General features: G+C 39.9%; 1 protein-coding gene across 3 annotated transcripts; it reads left to right on the forward strand.

Annotated features, from left to right (window-relative positions):
• The first annotated feature begins 277 nt into the window (after positions 1–277).
• nfkbiz (nuclear factor of kappa light polypeptide gene enhancer in B-cells inhibitor, zeta) lies at positions 278–12,178 on the forward strand. 3 transcript variants are annotated; one of them, XM_048235498.1, is made up of 12 exons: positions 278–824; positions 1,302–1,408; positions 1,629–1,665; positions 1,770–1,789; positions 2,459–2,838; positions 4,944–5,049; positions 5,534–5,680; positions 7,484–7,547; positions 7,668–7,837; positions 8,008–8,118; positions 8,453–8,620; positions 9,720–12,178. In XM_048235498.1, exons 1-12 carry the CDS (start codon positions 554–556, stop codon positions 9,771–9,773), a joined length of 1,635 nt encoding a protein of 544 aa, XP_048091455.1. In that variant the 5' UTR covers positions 278–553; the 3' UTR covers positions 9,774–12,178. The 3 variants fall into 3 exon arrangements, with proteins under 3 accessions (XP_048091455.1, XP_048091454.1, XP_048091453.1); XM_048235497.1 differs by having other exon boundaries at positions 279–824; positions 1,326–1,408; positions 1,770–1,867; XM_048235496.1 differs by having other exon boundaries at positions 280–824; positions 1,770–1,867.
• Positions 12,179–25,061: the final 12,883 nt, after the last annotated feature.

Raw genomic sequence — 25,061 nt, forward strand, 5'->3', positions numbered from 1 at the left:
CAGCTAAAATAATTAAATAATGAATAATTCTCAGGTAGCCTACAAATAGAAAACGAATAAAGTAAGAGAATTACAGTAGTAGGCTATACAATATTAAATGCATATCAAATAACCTATATGGATACAGCTTAGAAAACAAAATAATTCAGTTAATTATAGAAGGGTTTTAAGGTCAAAGTCAGACATAAGGGGTGAAATTGAGGTTTTTTGTTTTTATAGTGACAGCAGTGTGAGAACATACTTAAAATGGAAAACTAGATAGATATTAATCTTCATATTTCCCTGCTATCACTTGACGTGCACATATAGTGTCTACAGTGTTTCACTTTGTGGCCATTAAGGCGTGTCACATTTAGGCACTGAGCTACCAAAGTGTCAGGGAGAAAATGTATTAGTCTCATATTTCTGCTTACGTTGCGTAATATTCCAAGTTCCGAGTTGTCGAACGCACCACAGAGTTGAACATTTCCTTAAACTGTACAGGCACAGTCCGTTCAGTTAGTAGGGCAGGCTGACACCAACTGTGTCTGACTCAGTCTCCTATGCTAATAGTATGAAATTCCCTGGCGTTTTGAACTTTGAGGAAGTAAGCTTTGCTCAATTTGAAGATAGTTTGCCTAGTGTGGACGCAAGACAAGTGGAAATAATGATCCCTGACGGATATTCCGGTCCCTTTGATAGGGACACCAATATTATACCATCCGGTGTGAAAACCTTTTCGATCTATGAGCATTTCTCTCCCGAAGAAAGTAAAAATGATTACCGTCGTGTTCTTCCTGATCTTTGGAAGAACGTCTTCGACTCGGAGAAAACGTCAAGCACAGGTAGGATACATTATACTAAGACTAATTATTATATTTTAATGTGTAGATTCACCCCGGAATAGTATTCAGTTATAGCTTTTGTGAAAATAAGCAACGAAGAGTGAAATTGGGGATTTACCAGAGTTACCTAGAAGTGTCAGTGATACTGTCAGTCTAGGCTTGAGTTTCCCTTTGGACTTGAATTCCCCTTGGGGATCAATAAAATATCTATCTATCTATCTATCTATCTATCTATCTATCTATCTATCTATCTATCTATTTTTGAAGCAGTAGACCACACAACAATAATGATGTGGTGATTTTTGAGCATAGACTGTATTCTTGGTGTAAGAAAAGATACGATGACAAACGACTTATGTGTGTGTATGTGTGTTTTTATTATTATTATTATTATTATTATTATTATTATCAGTTAATGCATGATGATGCTATTATTCTAGGCTTGATTAGGCTATGGTTTCCACTTTGTACAAACAGATAAATCAGCGTTGTCTGGCACAGGGCAAGTCAATTACCATGGAGTACGTGTCAAGAAGACAGTAAAGGAGTTAATAATGCAGAAACGGCTTCGTGAAGACATCCAGGTAAAATGTCCCCATCCCACGTGTAGTCTTCTAATCAACCATTGTGGTTACATTGTTAAGAGATAGGCATTTAATTTGTATTCACTGTAAACTGTATGATTTTGAGAAGTCAAATGTGCTGCATTTCACAGAAAAGGTGAACATTTTCCCACTAAGCCAATATCTTTCATTTTGTAGGTGGGCTAACAAGTTGTATTGAATAGTTTATTTTCACTTACAGACACAACCGGGACAACAACTTGAAAAAGAGTGCCCAGGTATGAGAAGATTTTGGTATCAAGCTCCCATTGTATTATAATTCCACAGTAGGCCACAGCTTCTCATAGGCTACACACATTCTAATGTCCTCTTTCTTTTGTAGTTTTGACATCCATGCTGCAGGTGAATAGAAGGCCGTCCACTGACGTGCTTGCTCCCACTCAGTGTAAAACACCATCTACAAACCACACTAACATATTGGTAAATAACTCCTTTCATAGGTCTTGACCAGGTTAAACATATTTGCCTTTGTACTCATGGGGGTTGGGGGGGAACAACCTCCGACTCAGAATAGTGAACGGCCATTTAAGTCGGACACTCGGGCAAGATCCATGTAGATTGAGTTGGTCTAGTCGACGTCACAGCAATATGGCGGCACACACAGTGAACAGCAAAGATTCTAGAACAGAGCCGCTCTAGAGCTCCGCTCTAGAATCTTTGGTGAACAGTAAGCAGAATTTCATGTTCGTCCATTTCTAGGAATGGGGAAGTCCATCAGTCTGAGGAGTGATGTACTGTAGGTCCACTATGTCCAGCAGGGAGTTTTCCACACGTCTATAATAACTTCATTTGCTAAATTATTTCAGCTATGCACAGGGAAAGTTACATTCATAACTGGGTACAACTAAGCCTAATTAGTAGCAATAATTGTGGCATGCGTGATTTTGTTAAGATTAGATTAGATTCAACTTTGTCATTGTGTAGAGTACAAAAATAAATAAAATAAATATTCGATTCTCTTTCTGTTCTGTCCTCTTAGTATAAAAATAACTTTTTTTTCTGTCTTCCCAGACCCAGCAGAGACATGGCGATATGAGCCCAGCCCTGTCTGAACACATGTTCAGTATGCCGCAGAGCACCCCTCTTTTCACAGACACTGGGGTGCCCCAGGATGGATCCTCCCCAATCACCCTTCCCGTCCTGGACAACAAAACCCTAAGCCCACTCTTTGCCAGTTCCTACAACTCCCTCTTTGCCCCAAGCTCTCAGGCTCAAAGTGTTGAGAGGACTTGGTCTTCTCCATTCCAGTTTGAGATCCCCCGGTCCCCGCCACTACTCCAGGAGAGGTCTACCCAAATGTCTTTCTTCCACTGGCAGATCCAGCTGGAGGAGGAGAAACTGGCCGGACTGACCATTGACCATTTAAGCGCACAGGATGAGGACGGTGACACGTGAGTATAGCTGAGGAGACTGAGACGGACACAGAAAATACACAAACAATCTATTGGAGATTTATTTAACATACTACAAAACGCCACTATTTATGTTTGTGTTTCCCCTTAAGTTGATGATAGATGAGGCAACATTTTGGGCAATGTTGCTAGGCAACCATGTAACAGATTCATTTAGAGCCTTATAGGACTCTATAGGATTATCATGAAAATTTTCTCTGATGATTATCTTTCTCAAAAGAAATATTGAAATATTGTCCAATATCAATGGGAATGTGCCAGAAGAGCAATACTCACTAACACTGCCCAGCAACCCTGCTTAAAAAGTTGCCTTGTGTATCACTACAGGTGCGTTCAAATTCCAAAACATAGGCGAACGTTTGGGAATGTTTGCAAACAGGTTTCTGTTTGCCTTGAGTTTTTCACTTCAGTCTGAGGAGGTAGTTCTTGGCGAACATACACAGTGTTGGGGAGTAACGGAATACATGTACTGGCGTTACGTATTCAGAATACAAATTATGAGTAGGTAACTGTATTCCGATACAGTTACAAGTTAAATAATTGGTATTTAGAATACAGTTACATTGTTGAAATCAATGGATTACATGACGATACTTCTCTGTTTCATAAGTTTGTTAACTCTAAAATGGATTCCAGTTTCTTCCAGTAGCAGCAACTGGAATCCATGCATTTCCACTGAATTATTTTTGGAATCTGATCCCTTATCATACCTGTTCACTCTTACTCGTTGCTTTCGACTTATCGTGACTAAATTCAAGATGGCTGCAAAAGCTAAACCCCGTGAAGATACTGTCTGTATAAATCGTCTTGTAAGTAAACTACCAATGCTTTTTCAAAGTTCTCAATGTCTCGTTTTTAAATGTCAGGGCCCTCGAAGTCTACCAATGAAGTGTGGAGATACATTGAGCCTCGTAAATGGGTGTAAAACAGTGATTTATTTGCATGGCTAGCCCGATGCGAAGCACCACTATTGAAAAAGCTGTTGGTAGCATCGGCTAACTAGCGCCAATTTTTTGGAGTGCAGGGGACAAGTCGAGATGGGCTATGAGACATCACGTTCACACTCGGTATCATGTTTCAATACACTTTAGGTCAATATCACACCGGAATTCTCCTTTAAAGTAGCCTATTTATTTTGTTTGTTTTAATTAGCCTAGTTGCCTGCTGTAGTTTTAGTGGTCACCTTGCTATTTTAAAGTTGTATCAGGTAGCTTAGTTGACTTTACATTCTCTTATGTGGGCCTAACACTTCAGCCATTTGGAACAGAAGAACACACCAGAATAGGCCTGTTTAGTAGGCCTATTAAAGCAGGATTTGATGGCCGCATTCCTACACTTATAAAATGCAATTCAATGTGGAAGTAATCTATGTATTCAGAATACGTAACTCAGATTGAGTAACGTAACGGAATACGTTACAGATTACATTTTTGGGCATGTATTCTGTATTCTGTAACGGAATACGTTTTGAAAGTAACCCTTCCAACACTGAACATACAGTGGAGCTGGACGTGAACTTGACGAAGAGAACAATGCATTTACTGTTACAATGGAATGTTGACACCAAATCGTTCAGATTTAACCGTTCAGAGAACATGAAACATGTTCGCCACCACCTTTAACGCACCTCTGTTTTACTCGGAATTCCTTATGGTATGATTGGCTCAGAAGACATAAGTTCAACAAAACATCCAAAAATGAAAATGACCTTTACCTGTTCCACAGTGACTTTGCACAACACAAGTTGACCTATGAGTGCATGAATGCAAATAGTTATTCTCCTCGACTCCTCCCTTGCATGTTGTTACATTTGTGCATTATAATGCCATTTCAGCAGGTGATTGCACCTGACTTCAGCGCCATGGAAGCTAAACTTTGACCCTGTAGTGATTTGTAGGGTATTACAAACATTAAATTGATGTTTTCTTGAAACCCTTTCTTTAGAACCTGTCGTATAGGCCTCCTTTTTGAACTCTATGGACAACTCATAGGTTTGCTGAGGGCTCATAGGTCCGGGCATTTTTTTAGCAAAGCCTGGTTATATCAATAATTGTCAGACCAATGGTTTCTTTTGTCTTTGACAGATACCTCCACATTGCCGTGGCACAGGGTAGGAGGGCTGTGGCCTATGTGTTGGCAAAGAAGATGGCTAATTTCGGCATGCTAGACTTGAAAGAACACAACAACCAGGTGATATGTGGCACAACTACAGAGATTGTCACACCGCTGCACTTGGCATTTTTTTTTTGTATTTTGACAGACTTCTATTGGAATTAGAATTAAGATAGATTTTCAATGTATTATTTTCACCATAATGAATTCTTTCATCGCACATAGTGTACTGTAGATTGTCAGTTGGAACAACAGTTTACAGCTTACCTGTCCTTCACATGGCTAAATATTATAAAAAAATAGCTTTAAGATGGTACCAGCAGTTGTTGCATAAAACATGCCCATGTTTGTTCAGTGTTACCACATCATTTGATGAGCCAATTCTTCAGCCTCTGAAATTGCTATAAGCTGACATTCATCAATGATCATTCCTCCTGACCTGTTTTACATATCCCACTGAGTCATGCAATGCAAGGATAAGAATTAAAAGTTCATTGCATGTGTAAGTCTTCAACTTCTGTCTTTTTCTTTCCCAGCCCTAAACCTGAAATGTGTTTTTCAGAGTGCACTTCAAGTGAGTGTGGCAGCAAATCAGCACCTCATTACTCAGGATCTGTTGAGTCTGGGTGCCCAGGTGAACACGAGGGACTCTTGGGGACGCTCCCCGCTGCATGTATGTGCAGAAAAGGGTCATGTGCATACTATACAGGTAAGTCCCACCCTCTTTTCACACACTTTGTTTGCACTTTAGTATGTATGTCTTCCAGCAAGAGCAGTACTGGCTAGTTGTGAACGCTTCAGTTAGAATTTAAAGATTCTAGAATGTCTTCTGTCATTCTTCTTTAAGCTTGGAACAGACCTCCTGATTTTTTAGCCCACTTTTGAAAGGACGGGACGCTCATGACAATCATGGGAAGTCTGAGGGACTCAACAATAGCTATAGCTAGTGTTCAGTCACACCTGGAATTGTACGTTTGGGTAACAGATTTGGGATTCTTTCCATTGCTGATGCAATATTCAATCAAATATGTTTGACATTATCTTGACCGATCTGTTCCATGGTCGTCATGGTTATGACATTAAACAGCCAACAGTTTGTTGATCGTTATGTTTGTGCTCATATCTTCTAATCGTACCAGACTCTGTCTTAGCCCGTTCTTATCAGGTGTGACTTTACGGTTGAGCTCTATCAGTGGGCCAGTTTTTTATACTTGGACCTGTTCTGCTATGCTACAGTTTGTGGCATTAAATGTAATGGGAACACAGAATCATGTTTAGCTTTCTCCAAACATCCATAGAATTTTGACTGGTCTTAAATTGACTGATCTTCAATTATTTTGAGTATTTAAGGACAGGCCCATTAAATGCAGCAAGAGGCAATGCCACTCTGCTATCAAACCTTTTACTAGTGATGCACGCTGAGTGAGATGAGATGTTATGTATATCATTCCTCCACCTTTATCCTCTCCTGCACCTTTATTTACAAATAAAGTATTGAAAAATAAGTATAGCCTCTAACATGTAGAAGATCTCCTGGAATTAGTCAACTCAATTGGATTTGTACAGTTCTTTCTTCCTCTCATGTACTGTATGTGAATATATGTGTTTTGTGTGCATTATTTACTTCTATCTAGTTTCATAGCTTGTTTTGTCATGGTGTTCCAGAGAAGATTTTTCATTTCAGACCATTACATATTGACACAAGCGTGTGAATTGTTTGCATATCACAACTTGTCCTTTGGTTCTTTGGATTACTTCCTCATAACTGATTCAGTTGCTGATTCGATATTCACTTCCTCAAAGCACTGGAATCAAGCTGAAGGGCATTCCCCTTTTCAGGCACAACAGGTCTAATTACATTACACACAGCATTTGAGTTCCAGACCTGCCTGCTTATTATTAACTTGTTGACAAACTCAGCACTTAATTATTAACTGCTATTCAGGTCATAACTACTGGATAGAAAAACAGGCAAAGAATGATATAGCAGCATATGTTAGTTACATGAATTAGTATTTTAGAGTGAATAAAATTGAGAGTACTAGCATTCAAAGTAGTGGTGTAGAACAGTTTAGGTTACCATTATAAAGGCAAGCAAACCAATGAAGCAGAAAGCTGTGTTGGTAAATTGAAAGCTTCGAAGTATTTTTGATAGTGAACTAACTTGTTATGCCGCACCTAACGCAGCCTCAGCCTACGTGTCTACGGAGAACCAGTCTGGCAGCTTCCTCTCCCCTGACCCGGAGAATAACGAATTATCAGTTGATATGGCTCTTTGGAGATTAAATTTATAAACAAATCCACATGCGTTTTCAGGTCAAGGGGAAGGGTGCTAGCCATGACTGCCATACTGGTGTAACATACAAATACTCCACAACTTCAGGGGGAGCCTAATAGCAAAAAAAACCCTGAAACTGCATTGGATACTTTTAACATTATGCATATGTATGTATTATGAGTGAACTGTCGCATGGTTGCAGTATATGTTTAAAACCAGGCTTTTTTTTTCTAGGCCATACAGAAATCCACGCAAACCAATGGCCAGCAGGTTCATGTAGAAGTCATGAATTATAATGGTGAGTCGTGATGTGGAGGGTGTTGATGATGGTTCCCATTCTACACAGTGAATATATGCAGTTTGTTAGTGTGATTAGCATTGATAGCACCCGAGTGACTGATCCACTCTGTTCCCACAGGCCTGACTCCTTTACACGTGGCTGTCCTGGCTCACAATGCTGTGGTTCAGGAGCTGGAACGGAGTGGCGATCCGATGTCCCTGCAATCTATGGGATTAGCGCAAAACAGAAAGCAGTTGAAGGAATGCATTCAAACGCTGATGGCTATGGGTGCCTCTTGTGGGGCAAAGGTGAAAACTGTTGTTTCCCCCACATGTTACTTTGGTCATAAATATGTAGTGGTCATAAGTTGTCATGACAATGTCGTGTGATATAAGTGTTCAGGGGTCCATTTAAGAAAACAAACTCCAATTCCTTCTGACTTACACATAACACGGCCTTTGTGATTTGCCTCCATTAGGATCTTAAAAGTGGACGCACAGTGCTGCACATGGCTGCTGAAGAAGCCAATATGGAGTTGCTAAGCCTGTTTCTTGACCAGCCACAGTCACTGTCAGTCATTAACCTGAAGGTGAGACACATGAGATTAGCTATTGTGTGATCATAATGGTTGTCAGAGAAGTGTATAAGTATAAACAACCATTTCATTGGCAGACAAAGTGCAAAGTCTGTCAGCAAGCAAAGTTCTCACGCATGACAAATAGCTGTCATGTGACATATGGAAGCATTATGCTCATCGATGTTTGCCTTTTAATGTCTTGCCCACAGTGTTAAACTAGCAAATACATTTTGTCTAGTTATTAAATTAGCTTTAGTTAGGCTTAAGACTTTGCCCTTTTCCCATCATTCAGATTAGGACCCCATGGGTTTTGCTAAGTTCCACTCTCCTTCTGTTCTTCATAAAGGCATATAATGGAAACACAGCGCTGCACCTAGCGAGTTCACTACAAGGTCGCATAGCGCAGGTGAACGCTGTGAGGCTGCTGATGCGTAGAGGAGCGGACCCTAGTGCCAAGAATCTGGAGAATGAGCAACCCGCTCAACTGGTACCAGAGGGAGAGAGAGGAGATCAGGTGGGCAATGATGTACACATAACACACTGCTTGTCTGTCTATCTGTCTGCCTGTCTATGTGCACTCAATATATATGCACTACTGTTTGGGGACACTTAAAATGTCCCTGTCCCTTTTTTCCACGAAAACACACATGAGTATGAACAGGAGATATAAAATGAATAGAAAATGTAGTCACTTTTGTCAAAGCAAGATTCCTCCATTCGCCTAGCAAACCTTTGGCTTTCTAGTTCAGTCCATCAACCAGTCTTTATTTGTATAGCACCTTTTGTGCAGAGGAGCAATGCAAGGAGGTGACCATAGTAGAGATGAAGCAATTCATTGATAAATCAATTAGTTGTCAGCTATTAAATTAATTACTAGCTAGTTTAATAATCGGTTAATTGTGTAGTGTCTTATTTACAGGAGAAATCCGGTAATTCTTTACATACATCTCCATTTTTTGAGGTCACCGAGTGCTGTCAGTACGAAAAAACGAAAACAGTCGGTTTTACCTAGCTTGAGTTGCTGCAGTCAACAGCTAAATCAGCCAGGCAGCTACAGTGCTACACTTTGGGGGCATGATCATGGGGGCTTATAAACATGCCCCCAGAGTGCAGCACCGTAGCTGCCTGGAAGCTCTAACTGTTAGCTGCTGCAGAAACTTGAGCTAGGTAAAACCGATTGTTTTGGGGTTTTTTTTGTACTAGTACTGTTACTCGGTGACCTCAAGAAATAAAGATCCTAGACCATAGGCACAATTTGTCAGTTTGTAAAGGTAAAGATTTGTCACCTGGACACCTCCCAGAAGTTGGATTGGCTCTTGATAGACACTTCTTACGCACCACATGGTCAAGCTGCTCCTCCAAAACCTCAATAGGGTTAGGATATGGTGACAGTACTGGCCATGCATTATAAACAATTACTATCTAACTGCTTCCTGAAATAGTTCCTGCATAGTATGGAGCTGTGTCGGCGGTTGGGCCATTGTCGGCCTAGATTTGTAATTTGAACTGTTGTCCTGAGGCACAATGTCGAAGATATTACATCTGTAAAGCTACGTAGTCTAGCAGTGACCCTGGTTTGCATTTACTTACAATGTGTTTATGTTTCCTTGCAGGTGCGCTGTATCCTGAAAGGGCGTGGTATACAGGGTCGGATAACCCTTCATTAGGGTTTATTTTCTTAGAAACACTGTCAGTAAGACAGTCTGATATTTGTACAGTAATCATTTGCTAATATGGAGCAGATGTAAGTTGTTTCTATGAAACAAACCTATTATTGGTTGCTACTAAGTAGCGAACAGAGACATGAGTACTGTTTCTGGTCTTCTTTTAAATGCCCATTTTGATTGAAATCTAAACAAAAGTGACAGCTAATGAGATTGAGACAAAGTTAGTGATCAACTGGTGTGTATTTCTTATCTCCTTTTTACATTGTATACTGGCAGAGGTTTTTGTTTTATCTCAGTTCTGAACTGCATAATGTATTGCAGGCTATAGTTTATGAGCTTTGTGTTCCAAAATATGTTGTAATTATGGTAATTATGGAATGCTTTAAATATCAACGGTGTTGATTGGTGCAGCACATGAAAAACAAACAAAACAAATCGCCAAACAGGTGTCAGTATATTTTCTAATCAGACAATTATTCTATCATGACCTGTACGAGGAAGGTTATGTTTTCAGCTGTATTCATTTGTTTGTTTGTTTGTTGGTAGGTAGGTAAACATTACTGGCCTGATTTTCTTGAGTCATGGTGTAAAGGTGTGTGGGCCAAGGTAGAACCTGTTCCATTTTGGAGTGGATTATAATTTGGCGTTTGCTTTTGCTGTTGGGCGTTGGCAGAGGTATGGCACTCTACTGAATGGCATGCTAGTTAACAAGGGGTTTCTTGCAGCACAGCACACTGCTCAATCTTGATCTTTCTTCGAGCAATACAGTTCAGATCATGTAAATAATATAGATAAAATGACTGTATTAACAGACCATTTTAACATTGTGGCCTACAGACATAGCCTGTAGAAATGGCAATGGTCAGTTAAACCATTGACCAATATGATTGGTGTACTTCTGATGAAAGGGTGTGGTATACAGGCTCGGGCAACCTTTCATTAGGGTTTAATTCCTTAGAAACACTGTCAGTGAGACAATGTGATATTTGTACAGTAATCATTTGCTAATATGAGGCAGATCTGTGGACGTTTTTCAAAATAGAAAAACAGCACTTTTTATATATATATATATATTTTGGGCTTTTCATGCGTTTAATCAGACAGGAGAGTGGAGAGCGACAGGAAGTGTGTGGGAGAGAGAGTTGGGGTGGGATCCAGAAAGGACCACGGGGCGGGAATTGAACCCGGGTCTCCGACATACGGTGCAGGTGCCCCAGCCAGTTGCACCACAGCTGGGGCTTTCTTTGTTTGTTAATGAGGCTGTTGGCGTGCTAATGAGATCATTTTATGCAAGAGACAGTCAGCTGATCAGGCAGTTCTTCAACGTGGCCTGGGATACTTTGTGTTCACACTTCTAAAAGAATGAGGTCATATTCAGTACAGATCAACTCCAGAACTGGTCTCAAATGCATATTGCATTTAGAGGCATCAAATCACAATCGGATAGGAATATACCAATATTCCGATATTCCAATATTCCGAGCTCTTTAAGGGTCTTACACCGAGTTACAGACCGACACAGATGTCATTATTTTTTCTTTGTTTTTTCTTCATCCTGAAAAAAGTGCTGTTGTGACTGTCCTAACTTGTATATAGCAATATAGCATATAAATATAGCATATAAAATACTTTTGAATGTCATTTTTAGATTAAAAAAAAGAATTGTATCTTATCTATGAAATATTCATTTAAATAGCTGGTGTTTGTTTGCAACCAAATATGGTTATTCTGTGTTTGAGTGCTTCATTGTTTCACTGCTTTTATTTTTTTGTAGTTTAGGTCAATATTTGATTTCTGTCAGAAAATAAGAAGGAAACGGAAAATACTTTGAGCAGAAAAGCAGAACCTTTAACTTGACTTGGGATGTTTCTGTTAAATCCTACAAACTAACATGTAAAGTCAGTCACTGTTAGATACATATGTTGAGCTGTGTAAGTCATTTAAGATTTTTCTTATTAAGCAGATGGTTAGTTAATAAAGTAATATGTAAGGGATAATGTATAGAATGCTGGTCATTGTTGGGAAAATAAATCCCGACAGTGAGCGAGACCGGACCCCAACACGCCAGAGGAGGGGTCTGGCTTCGCCCTGAAGGGACTTATTTATAACAATTGAATAATTATAGGGCTTAAAGTGGTCAGTCACTGTGTCTGAATTGAGGTGTGGGTCAGGGGTGCGTTTCCCAAAAGCATAGTTACTAACCTGTTAGCAACTTGGTTGGCAATGGGAAATTGCATTGCAACCAACAAAGTTGCTAACTTAGTTAGATAAAAATCAACTAACAACTAACTTAGTTAGCAACTATGGTTTTGGGAAACGCACCCCAGGTGTAATTGAGGTGGAGGCAATTACATATTGTATGCTTGTATTGATTTTATGATTGCAACCTAAATAAAGACATTGAAAAAAAAACCCGATAAGTTTTCTTTTTAAAATAGTGTTACAATAGTATAATATTATTACATAGCCCTGCTCTTCTCCTTTTGCGTTATTCTAATGTCATTGATCGGGATAAATGACAACCATAACAATAATGATGCACTCTTAAAACAAATGTGTTGTCTCTGTCTGGACACAGGGATGTGTTAGAAAAAAAAAACACAAGTTGTTGTTTTTAACGCAAGTAAGTTATTTTCAACATATATTGTGTAACAAATAAAAAAGGAAACAACACAAACTGTGTTGTCCCTATCTGGACACAGAGATGAGTTAAAAACAACGCAATGCAACACATTCGTTTTAAGAGTGTGTAAACAAAAATCAAAAGTAAAGGCACAGGAACAGGCACGCTCAAATAAATCCCTCTTTGGGTGTGAGTTTGAAAAAGACTAAAAATAAAATTGAAAATCGCACTCTCAAGCGCTTGCACTTAATAAGTATTTGACCATGTCTTTAACAAACCACATATTTGCTGTGGATTTGGTCAACAAATATGTCTACTAGAAACCTCCAACTGTTTACATGTTCTACACACATGCCATTTGAGGGTGTGTATTGTTAACTTGTTTTTCAAGTTCAACAGACAAACCTCCACCTCTGGAGTCATGCCAGCTACTGTCCTGTCATTCAGGGCAGCAGATGGGGATCATGCATTTCCATACTACACCCCTGTCATGTGCTGTCATTTAAGATGCAGTGACAGTGATGTGAAAAACTCACCAGAAAAATTACTACAGTAACACTATAACATTTCTATGGTAGCGTCTAATACATCTACGATGTTCTGGAATCTCTATAATATAATACCTCTCTATAGTGTTCTTATAGTAGCCTACAGTCTTAAAGTACTTCTATCGTATGTATAGTATTGTATAGTATGTAATACGTATAGTATTCTTATATTTAGATATAGATTGTCCCGAAATACTACACCCTATCTGGACACAGAGATGTGTTAAACAAACAACACAGAGTTGTTTTCAATGCAAGTTGTGTTATTTTCAACACATTTTGTGTAACAAATAAAAAAGGAAACAACACAAACTTGTGATGTCCCTATCTGGACACAGAGATGTGTTAAAACAATGCAACACATTTGTTTTATAGTTCATTTTCGTAAAGGATGTTTTAATGGAGTTGGCCTTTTCCCATGGACAAAACTGAACTATTACAATGCATTGTTGTAGTGAGATCATTACAGTTGATTCAGAATGATGCAGCACAACTGGTCTTTAATCAGCCAAAGAGGACACCATTGGCTTCCTGTGGCAGCCAGATTCAATTCAAATCCCTCACTCTGGCCAATTAAATAGGACACTTACTGGATCTGTTTCTGCTATTTGAATTCTATGATCCAGCTTTGCATCCCCAAAGTTATAGTTTGTATATTTATGGTGAATGAACAACTGGCCATTTCCAGGTTATCTTTTGCATGCCCAGACATTCATTAGGGCCCAAGTGTGCCGCTGCAAGCATTAGTGCCCAGGTGTGCCGCTGCAAGCATTAGTGCCCAGGTGTGCAGCTGCAAGCATTAGTGCCCAGGTGTGCCGCTGTGTTCTGGAGCATCTGAAGGGGTTTCACTGTGCAGACTGGGAGGCCCGTCAGAATGGCATTACAGTAATAAGGTCGCAAAATGGCCATGGCCTGTATCAGGAGTTGGGTAGCATATTGAGTCAGATAAGTCCTTTTTCCAATGTTGCAAAGTGGCTCAACTGAGACAACGTAATCAGGGGAACCGCTTCAACTATTTCCCCTGGGGATCAATAAAGTATCTACCGTATCTATCTCTCTAACTATCTTCAATAGAAATATCTTCACCTTTCTATCCCAGACTGTAGCCATGTACTGTATTTGTCACATGACTAATCACATTACGGCATTACGGTACTGTAGGTCTCTGCTCCTCAGTGAACTGCAGTGTGTATGTGTGTGTGTGTGTGTGTGAAAATGTAGATATTGGACCTTGAACTTTAATGGAGCTGCACAACCACATGACTACATTTACATAGATGAAGCAGGATTCAATTTGGCTAAAACCAGGTGCCTGCCATTGGACAAAGACCAATGTCACTGGTCAACACAGGAAAAATATCACCTTGTTGGACAACATTAGTCTGCCAAGAGTTCTTCTCCATAGGCCCCAATGCTCCCACACTCTGGGCTACCAAACAATGCTCCACAGATTTTTTATTTTCAGGACTTTCTGGATGAACATATTTAAACATCATTTTCAGCATGGCAATTGAAAGTCTATGACCGCTAACACAACCAGGACAGGCATGGAAGAGGCAGGCATGGCCCCTTTTCTACAAATGCATAAGGCCTCTTGGTTGGCTGAGTCTGAAACTGATCTGAGAACAGTTTGGTAACTCCTGCACTGGTGATTGACCTGTGGCTTAAAACATCCTGGCCCTTTCATTCTCTCTGCCACTCTGCCTCATTTTGGGGTTCCGTGTATGTTTCCTGTAGGAAAAGCACACACCCATTTAGGGATACAAAATCAAAAAGATAAAGTCACGCATCCATTGATATTTAGTGGCTATATTAAAGGGTTTTTTTTTACCTTAAAGGTGCTCTAAGCGAGGCTGGGTAACGTCACTTCTGTTGACTTTCAAACAAAACAGAGAGCTAGCTCGCTACTTCCTCCCCCTCCCTCCCGTGCTGCTCCTGTGCAATTGAAACTCTCCTAAATGCACATCTCTTCTGTGATTTGCTGGAACAGTTTGTTATGTTTTTTATGGGCTAGGTTTTCCCAGGTTGTTTTTGTTGCTGTTTTTGGAGCCTGGGTCCACAGAGATCGCGTTTTTTTACAGTGTATTCAGGACACAGACAGCTAGCGGTGATGTTTGCAGTAAGTGACATAAAATGTTATAGCCTAAAAAAGGCGCGGCATCGCTTAGAGCACCTTTAATATAACAGCTTTGAAGCCAATTTAATTGTGAACAAACTTGTAATAGGCGAATCGCTCACCTAGCATAGCCATAGAGTATTAGCTGGCAGCTACCTGTAGACGGAGAACCAGCCTTGCAATTTGACTATCGTCGACCCGGAGACATCTTGGGGGAATTGTGAAATATACCTGTAGATATAGCTCTTTGGAGATAGTCTTTGCCAGTTGCTAGTCCTTTGGCTCCATAACAAAAGCACATAGACAGTGTACAGGGGTAAAGACTCAAGCCGTTAGAAGTATTTACAACAGCAAGGTAAAACAGAAATATTTCGCGACTCTAAGGGGTGCTCTAGAGTCGCCAAAATACCTGAAACTACATTGGATGCCTTTAATGCATAAATGATCTAGCTTAAAACTCCTCCAATTAACATATTTTTATTCTCAAACTATTTGAACTCGTTATTATCCATAAATAGACCCTAGGTTGTTTTTACTCCTGAATATAGTAGTGGAAACTTTACCACACCTTAGAAGAGAACAATGACAGTTTGTTTTTATTATACTTACACACATCAAACTTCAGTTTACTGACTTAATGAATTTCCTAATTTTTGCATGACCTTTCCCAGCCTGATATTTAAAGAGGCAAATGGAGTGCTATTACTTATTGACACAGAACATTTCCATTTTGAGAAGAGAACCGGCCTGGTGCAATCCTATTGAGAGCCACCCAGTTGCCAGTGTACTAGCAATTCAAAAGCAATAAGAGCGAACATTACCTAAACAAACCACTTCTTTCATTGTTAATCCAACCATAGATACAGTATACTTTAGATTTATAACTTTTAGGTATGCTGGTAGCAATGCAACATTGAACGAGATGTCTTGAATTTTGTATATCAATGTGACTCCCTTCACCCTTTATTTTTTCTTCTTTATTTCTTCCTTTATATTTATGTTGTGTAAAGGCCATTCTAGAATATATTCTGTGCCAACAGTCCATTTTTACCTCACAGTTCTACAAGGTTTAGGAGAAGGGTCATTGCATCAGATATTACTGTAGATAGCCTACAGACATCAGAGATATTACAGAGTACAGAAAATATCTTTTAAACTGAATATTCGCCTCTTGTGTATGTATGTGTGTTCTGTACACTGTTGTGGTTTGTGCACTGAAAATGTGTGAAACGATTATATAATATAATTAAATTAAACATATTATTTAATGTTGTAAGATTTTAAAGGAGGCACCAGGCTCCGTCCCAAATCCAGGGTAAAGGGGCTCAGTGAACGTGGCCTGGACTCTGTGCAGAAGGGTCATTGTGTCAGAGACATCGTAGAAGGACAGAGTTCCTGCCCTGTGATCCACATACACACCTATCCTGGAGCTGGACTTTACAAAGATTTCAGTGTATTTACTGTTGTGCCAGAAAAAGCATCTCTGCTTATAACAGTGCAGACACCAGGACTGCTGATTCCCACCTCCAAATCTACATTCAGAACCTTGTCCTTTCCTGAGGATGCTTTTGTACACCACAGCTATGTCCACCCCAAAACTGGTCTGCGTGTTCCATTCAGTCTCCCAGTAGAAGTGTCTGGTCAGGCCCCGTTCACTCAACACCTGGACGTGACCATCGAATCTCTCTGGGTGAACATGATATGGCTGCTGCACAATTCCTCTGTTCATTGCCTTTCTGTTCCCCTCAGATAGAGAGAGGGATATGTGTGCTGTGTTTGGATCCAGTATCAGTTGACAGGAATCTGATGAGGGTGAGAAAATATAGTCAAAGTGATAAATCTCTCTCTCTTACTCACTCACGCACACAAACACACACACACACACATAGTCACATACACACACATTTTGCAAACACACACAAACCCATTCTATATCTTCTACTCACACTTTAAGAACTCCTCTCTAGTTTGCTAACTCATATGAATATGCTCTTGATTACTGATTAAGTTCAAATTAAATCTCACAGATATGAAAGCTGAGAGTTAATTTTGCTATTATTATGGCTAGAGTACCCAAAACAGAATAAACATATTTATAAGAAAAGCTATAACTATTATGGATCACTAAATTAAATTAAAATGTGTCCTTAGGGTATGTTCAGACTTCAGGCTTCTTTTTTTGACAAGAGTTGTGCAGACCAATTGTTCAGTTTTTGAAAAATCAGCCATCATTATGCATTAAGCAAAAAGCAGCTACAAGTGTCTTCTAGTAATATGCAAAGTATCCGCTTGTGATTGGTCAGCTGTCAAAAAACAGCGTGACTAGGCATTTTTCTGCTAGAAGTTGAACATTTCTCAACTTTAAAAACAGCTTTGAGCTGCATTATAATGTAAAAATACAAAAAATATGGATGGGAGGTTGCTAGTGAAGGGGCTGTCATGCCCGCTCTTGCCATTCAGGCAGTGGCTCCAGTAAATTTGCTTGATGTCACTAGCTGTAGCTGCAGCACATCGAAAGCCTGCAGCAAAGGAAACTGCAGCTGCCATGCTGCAAGTCTCAGTTGCACTGACTATTCCAAGTGTGAAGGGGGTGAGGTCCACTGCTGCAACCCATTCACACTACATTCAGATAAAGATCAAGAAGATGATGAGACTGAAGGGAATGAGGAAAGAAATGATGAAGATGGTGAAGGCTATTGAGTGGGATTGTGTGGTTGTTGTTAAATATGTGTGTGTGTGTGTGTGTGTGTGTGTGTGTGTGCATACTGTATAGTTTACAGTGTGTGTGTGCACGTTGCACGTTGTATATAGTTCTTATTTATAGTTATTGTGCATTTGTGTACGTGGGCATGCTGGATATAGTTATTTTGCATATTGTATATAGTTCTTGTGGGTTTGTGTGTGTGCATGCTGTTATATAGTTATTTTGCATGTTGGATATAGTTCTTGTATATAGGTATTGTGCATTTGTGTACGTTTGCATGCTGGATATAGTTATTTTGCATATTGTATATAGTTCTTGTGGGTTTGTGTGTGTGCATGCTGTTATATAGTTATTACCTCCGCCAAGGAGGTTATGTTTTCATCGGGGTTTGTTTGTCTGTTTGTTTGTTTGTTTGTTTGTTTGTCTGTGTGTCTGTTCATCTGTTTGTTCGCAAGATAACTCAGAAAGTTTGGGAGTGATCCGGATCACCGTCTGGATCCAGGAGGCAGTTATGTTTTCGCTTGGCGGAGGACTGTACTCTCGGAGTGTTTTTCTAGTTTTGCATGGCACACTTAATTTCTTAATCTGTCTGTCCATAGGTCAACACTGCCTCCTTACCAAGTTTCTTAAAGGTTTTCACCAACTCACCCCCAAGTATACGTGTTTACCTTGGAAAAACAATTTTGAGTCTGGCTTTATCACACTATCTGCTTTTGTGTGTATGCAAATTAGAGCATTTTTAATGAGATAGGGCCTCATTTGCATATGTAAACATTAAAATATAAAAAATATGCAATACATTTTTTTTTCATCTTAACATAAGTAATCAACTCAGAAGGTTTCATGGTGATATCTATTATTTAAATGTTTTACCCTATTCACCTGTACTGCCCTACAAAGGCAAAAGGCAGTAACTGACCAGAGTGTCAAACTGAGAAAAATTACTTCAAAGTTTTTTGTTTTGTCTACACAAATGTATTATCTCATTTTTCTCAGTTTGACACTCTGGTCAGTTACTGCCTTTTGGCTTTGTAGGGCAGTGTACTGCCTCGCCTTAATTGCCTATTTATGCTAATTATGCAAATTGCCCAAAGTGCAACTTTAGGCAACCAAGTTGAATTCCACCCACTAGGCCTATAGATGACATTTCTGCAATGAAACTTTAGGGTACTCAACATTTCTGGGTTCATGAAATAACGACTAGACTAACAACCAAAACAATGGCGTTTAGTTTGCCTTTGCAACTGTTGTTACGTTACAACTTCAATTTCTTCAAAAATCGACTCTAAACATGCTTCAATTATGTTTGTATCGGCAGCCATTTCGCACTGGTTTCAGTGGACCTTTTCCCCATAAACACAACGAAAGTGACATCAGTGGGCGTCTCTGAAAGTAGCTGTTTTCCGGTTGTGCAGGTTTTGGCCCAGAAGTTCCTTCAGCATGATGCAAACTTCTGGGTACTCAGATTAACGAAAATCGATCCAGGGCCATCATACGGAAGTTGGCCTGGGGGCATCATACGGAAGTTGATTCAGGGCCATCATACTGAAGTTGATCCAGAAGCTTGAAGAGTTGTTCCAGGAACAACATTAGAATGTTAATCCAGGAACAACTCTAACTTGAAGAAATCATGGTCACCTTGGGGCCATACAAACCCATTGGTCCTCATCATGGGACTCAAAACTATCACACGATCGTAACCTAAGAGTTACAAGTGGTCAATCATGGTGGCCCCATTCTGTGTTATTAGTGTCAAGGTATGTATATTCAATACATCAATTCTTGATGGATAACACACTTTTTACATGTTGTAACAAGCACATTGGGTTATACCTAAAGTTGGGTATGGGGTTACATCATAAGGGTGCACTGTCCTGTATGTGATAAGAACACTTCATATGAAGTGGGATCCTCCTGTGTGAAACTGTGCGAATTGTTTTCAAATGTGGACGTCAGCACTATAACTACTCACTACTCACCATGTGAACTGCCATCGCTCCTTTCAGCTTCAGCAGCTCATTATGTTTCTCCTGGAATATTCTCTTTGTAGCCACCAGTTATTTCAGTGATAGATAACATTATTCAATTATACTTAAGGATTAGGTCTACTATGAGTTAGCCTGGAAAAATCCAAAATCATTCACAAAGTGAATAGAGTCTGGTGACTCTCGATTGGGAAACGTTTCCAACACTTGCATCGCAACGGGTACTAACTTTGAAATCATTGGTCCAGCCTTACCAATTACATTGATCAAAGATTCCTAACGTTAATTCCTACTTCGCCTAAACTTTACAAACTGACAATAAATGGCATCAACAGTCAGGAAACAATGTACAATATGGGGACAACCTTTGCTGTAAATAAATTTCTGCATTTTTCCAACTGCATTTTTTAACGTTTGCAGGTGTAGCTGTTTTGGTTTCGTCTTCCCTTCTCGTCGCTGATTGGCCTGATATGACATTTTTCTTGCCTGAGGGAAACGGTTATGAACTCTGGTGTTCCAGACTAAATCTGCCTGAAAAAGATCTAGGTGGGCAGGGCCAGGCTAACTATCAGTAGCAAAAGATCTCAAAGTCCAGATAGTTTTTGTATGACTGATAATGTTTTATGTGATTGAAACTGCTTGGTTTCCGTGTGTCCATAAATCAGGAGCAAAACATGTTTTAATGACACTTTAATAGCATCATGAAGTCTAAATCAAAGTGGATTTCACTTACAGTAAGAAAAATAAAAATAAAATCTGGTTTCATATGCTGGGTAATGCCAGAGTATTGTTTGTGATATATAATATTCAAAATCATTTTAATTGCTGCCTAAGGTGACATCATTCGCTTCCATGGACTTGCCTATCACTGTTATGCCGATGAACCTGTCTTTCCCACCCATTTTCTGCTTGAATTTCTGCATGCCTCAGGGATATTTCAGTCTGAATTAAAGATTGAGACCTTCAGCTCAATATCTTAAAAATTTATTTTGGCACAAGGGATTTTAACATCTAATCCTGTGTATTAATGTAATACAGCTATTCACCAACAGATCCACATCCAGCTTGGCTCATCTTCACTAACCAACTTATTGCCAAATCATTATTAGCTGGCCTTCCTGCTTTTGTAGTGATACCATTACAGATGATTAAGAATGCAGCGGCACATCTGGTCTTTAATCAAAGAACATACAGTACAACTCCTTTGTTACTCTTCATTGGCCTTCTATAGCAGCCAGAATTAAATTCACATTCTTCGCTCTGGCCACATACTGTAGGACACTAACTTGCTATGCTAATTCCATGACCTCTACGTCCGTTGTGGCCTGATGTTGTCCTCTGATGAGCGTCTGCCTTCCATCAACACTATGAGGTCACTGTTAGGACTCTTTTCCTCTGTGATTCCTCGTTGGTGTAATTATTTAATGCTCTTCATTCTAACAATAGTTCTGGGATCTTAAAAAAGTCTCTTCTAATTTTAATGTGAATTTTATGTTTATTGATGTCATTGTAAGTGGTTTTTGACAAAAGTGTCTGCTAAGAACCATAAACGTAAACATACTTTCAGTTTCCTTTGCATCCCTAAGAGCTCCTGCAGAAATGTAGAAATAAATGCTCATGTACAGTATATAATTGTACGCAGCTTGAGGTCGTACCTCTTTCTCGGTCCTTTCCTCTTCAGCTGGGACTGTATCATGGGCCTTGTGCTCAGCCATCGCACACAGCACACAGAAGCTGTGTCCACAGGGAATAGTGACCGGGTCCCTCAGAGGATCCAAACACACCGAACAGGAAAATGAATCCTCAGCTTTCCGAAGAATGATGGACATTTTCCTTTTCTTGTAAAGCACAGTCTCACACACAACTGGCAGAGGGGCAACGTGCCACTAGGTAGGTTCTGAACAGGAGAAGGGAGGAGCAACCCACTGGACATTTGGGAAGTGTGAGAGGGAGGAGAGAGCTCTGTGATATTTTATGACTTTCACTGTCCACTTGACTTTCTCATTTTCTCACTCTTTCCTTTCCCGTCGCTCTCAGCACCCTTTTGGTGTCTGTATGTATGAGGTTAATAATAACTAGAATGACAAAAGCATGTACCAAATGTTATAACCATAACTGTTTAACTAGAATGACAGAGTTGGATTACTGCAAGTCACAGAAGAATCGTTAATAAAAGGGATTGACATTTGTGGCAGCAATCAAAGCCTTAGCACAGACTAGACATAGCAGGGAAGTTAATGAGGAGCTTTATTATGTAAACAAAACCTTTCCATATTTTCTTTTGAAAATGTATGTTATGAAAATGTTCTGTATATTTCATTTCTTTAGTATGTTGTTTCAGAAGATTACCTATTTCATCAGGTTATTCTCAGGGTGGCATACATTACTGTGGTATAATAAAAACAAGGTATTTACATAATCCTTTCATGTCCATTGATATTCCTTCATTATAATTCATAATTAGCTCTTTCATGTTTATTTTTAGTGTGTAGTCGGAAATTAGGGTTCTAATGAAGTGCTTTGTTAAAACACACATTTTGCATCACTATACAGAATGAGACTGGCCCCGCTCAGTACACACACCTGAGAACTGCCATATCCATCCAGCACACTGGGCTGCTGCCTAGGTGTTCCCTTTAAATGGGTCCTGTATGGCACCTGTGGGGTGATGTGATGAGGAAATAAAATAGTCCAAGACTTGTACAAGCTCCAGACCTGGGAATGGGTCCTTGTGGACTTCAGTTTTATGTGCAGAGATGATGGCTTATATAATTCATAATAAGTTAATTTATTGTCAAAGCTCATAGGGTTGTAATCAAATAAAATGCTAGATTTTAGACCACAGATGGTTTTGTAATTAAGACTGATTTTTGGCTTTGTGCTGTGCCTCTTTCTGACACATAAACAAAATATGAGGCTTAGGACTTCCAAACATTACATTAATCAGGTGATGACTTGACAGAGAGTGCATAAGGTTTAAAAGTCACTTTTAGTTTCACAACATGTTGTTGATCTTTGAGTGAAACAGCCAGTCAGATCACATTCCTTCTTCCTTGTGCCTGCAGCGCCAGCTTATCGGCTGGGTTCGTCTATGGCGTAGTTCCAGCAACAGGATCTGTTTATTTACAAAGGGACTGTGTATGAGCCATGGAGGTTTTTTTTTTAACGCAAACACTCAGTGATCATGACCTAGATGAATTTGACAAGTGTGTGGGATTAGAATCACATATTGTACCTTGATGAATGTATTTCCCTCCTTGCTATTTTTATTTTTTGCCAAATAAACCGTGACGCTACATGGGTTGAGAGCTATGCATGTGTAGAATCCCTGAAGAATCTCAAAAGTGCATTGCAAAAATACATGAAGGATTGTATATGTTTTGGAGGGTTCTTGATCCTGAATACAGACTATACATACATATTACATGTCAAATGAACATTAACAAAGTCATATTGCATCATATGTACCACAAGGAAACACAGGGTACATGTTTGGTATTTAATAAAAATGTATTTTCTGTGTATTAGCAGGTGTAGCATAAGTTTGTATTAATCATTGCACATTTGTGTAAATTATTATATAGCAAATGTTTTGTTTGTGTTTTCACCACACTTTTAAAATAAATCTCTCTCCTATTGCCCTGAGCTGTGTTTATTTGTTTATTATCGACTCTGTCACTGGGTGCAGTCTACCAGTAGGGGGCAGTCTTACCTCATGATTATAGTAGCCTTAGATGGATATGCGGCTCTGATGCTTATATGTAGGCTACCTACCTCATGCTAAAATTGATTGTAGAAACCTTCATGTAGAAACATATAATGACTGTAACTTCTCATGAATGAATTTCAGCTCTGGTACTTATATGACCTTAAACCTGAAAGATATATATCGTGAATCTGTTCTACAATTATGATTTCTCAGACTTTGTTTCTAGTCAGCTCTGCTGAAACACGGAGTGTAAAAAAAAAAAAAAAAAAAGCAAAACAATTACAGTTCATAATGATTTGTAAGAGAACTCAACAAACATTGGTCAGGGGGAAATGGCTTTGAGGGATAGACTGGAATTCCTCTGCCTGTCATTAGCAGGAATCTCCGCATGGCAGCTCCTGGTCCCAGTCTCTCATCACTCTGGGGTTCCAGGGGACTCCGCTATCTCTGCCTGCCACTCTCCTGCCGACAGCTGCCCCTCCTGCGCTGTCTGGATGGGCTGGGGGGGGCCGGCCAGCCGGCCCACCCACAGGAACCGTCCCTGGGGATCAGGTGAAGGGCCTGCCCTCTTGCTCCCACCCCCCAACACTGCAGATCTTATCTGCTGAAAGCACTGACAGACAGTGCACCTGGACAGGTAGGAGAGGGGAGTGGGAATCTTGCCTTGTGGCTTCATGTGGCAGCAGGGGAGGATGGGATATCGGAGGCCTGGGTAGGGGTCAGAGAGACAGATGAGATCAGATACAGATGAATAGGACTAGCTGCAGGGATAGACTAATCTCATAATAGGGTAATTGGGGTATGAATAAAATGGCCCAGGCAAATCTCTCAAAAGTCAAAGTCAAAGTCAGCTTTATTGTCAATTTCTTCACATGTTCCAGACATACAAAGAGATCGAAATTACGTTTCTCACTATCCCACGGTGAAGACAAGACATATTTTACCAATTTTAAGTCCACAGACAAACATAACATTCAAGTAAAACAAAAAAGTAAGTAAATAAGTAAATAAGAGGGCACATATAATAATGAAAAAATAAGAGCAGCAAAATTTTGTTGAAATTGTGCATAGACAGTCAATAAAAAACTAGTGCAAAGTCAGGCCAATAAGAGGCTTGGGTAGTTCTGTTTGACCTGAGTAATAAAGAAAGTGGCATAGTGGGTGCAAGTTATGTAAGAGCAGCAGAAGTGTTGTGTTTTTCAGGACAACAACACCAAGTTGTAAAGTGTACAAGTGTGCAAGTGTTCAAGTGTGCAAGTGGGAGTGCAGGCCATTGTGGGTCCATTTGGGCCATTATGCGGCCATTGTGGGTCCAATGTCCAGGATGTTATGTAGCTGAGGGGTGGAGGGGAGAGGAGGGAGAGAGTTCAGCATCCTTACAGCTTGGTGTATGAAGCTGTTGGTGAGTCTGGTGGTAGTCGCGGAGCGCGAGGCTTCTGTACCTCTTCCCAGAGGGCAGTAGATCAAACAGATTGTGGAGCGGGTGACTTGCATCACTCACAATTTTGAGGTAAGCCTTGCGGGTGAGGTGGGTGGTGTAAATGTCCAGGGAGGGGAGTGAAGCACCAATGATCCTTCCAGCTGTGTTCACTATGCGCTCGCA

The sequence above is a fragment of the Alosa alosa genome, chromosome 23 (assembly GCF_017589495.1).
Source record: "Alosa alosa isolate M-15738 ecotype Scorff River chromosome 23, AALO_Geno_1.1, whole genome shotgun sequence".
NCBI classification, from domain to species: Eukaryota; Metazoa; Chordata; class Actinopteri; order Clupeiformes; family Clupeidae; genus Alosa; species Alosa alosa.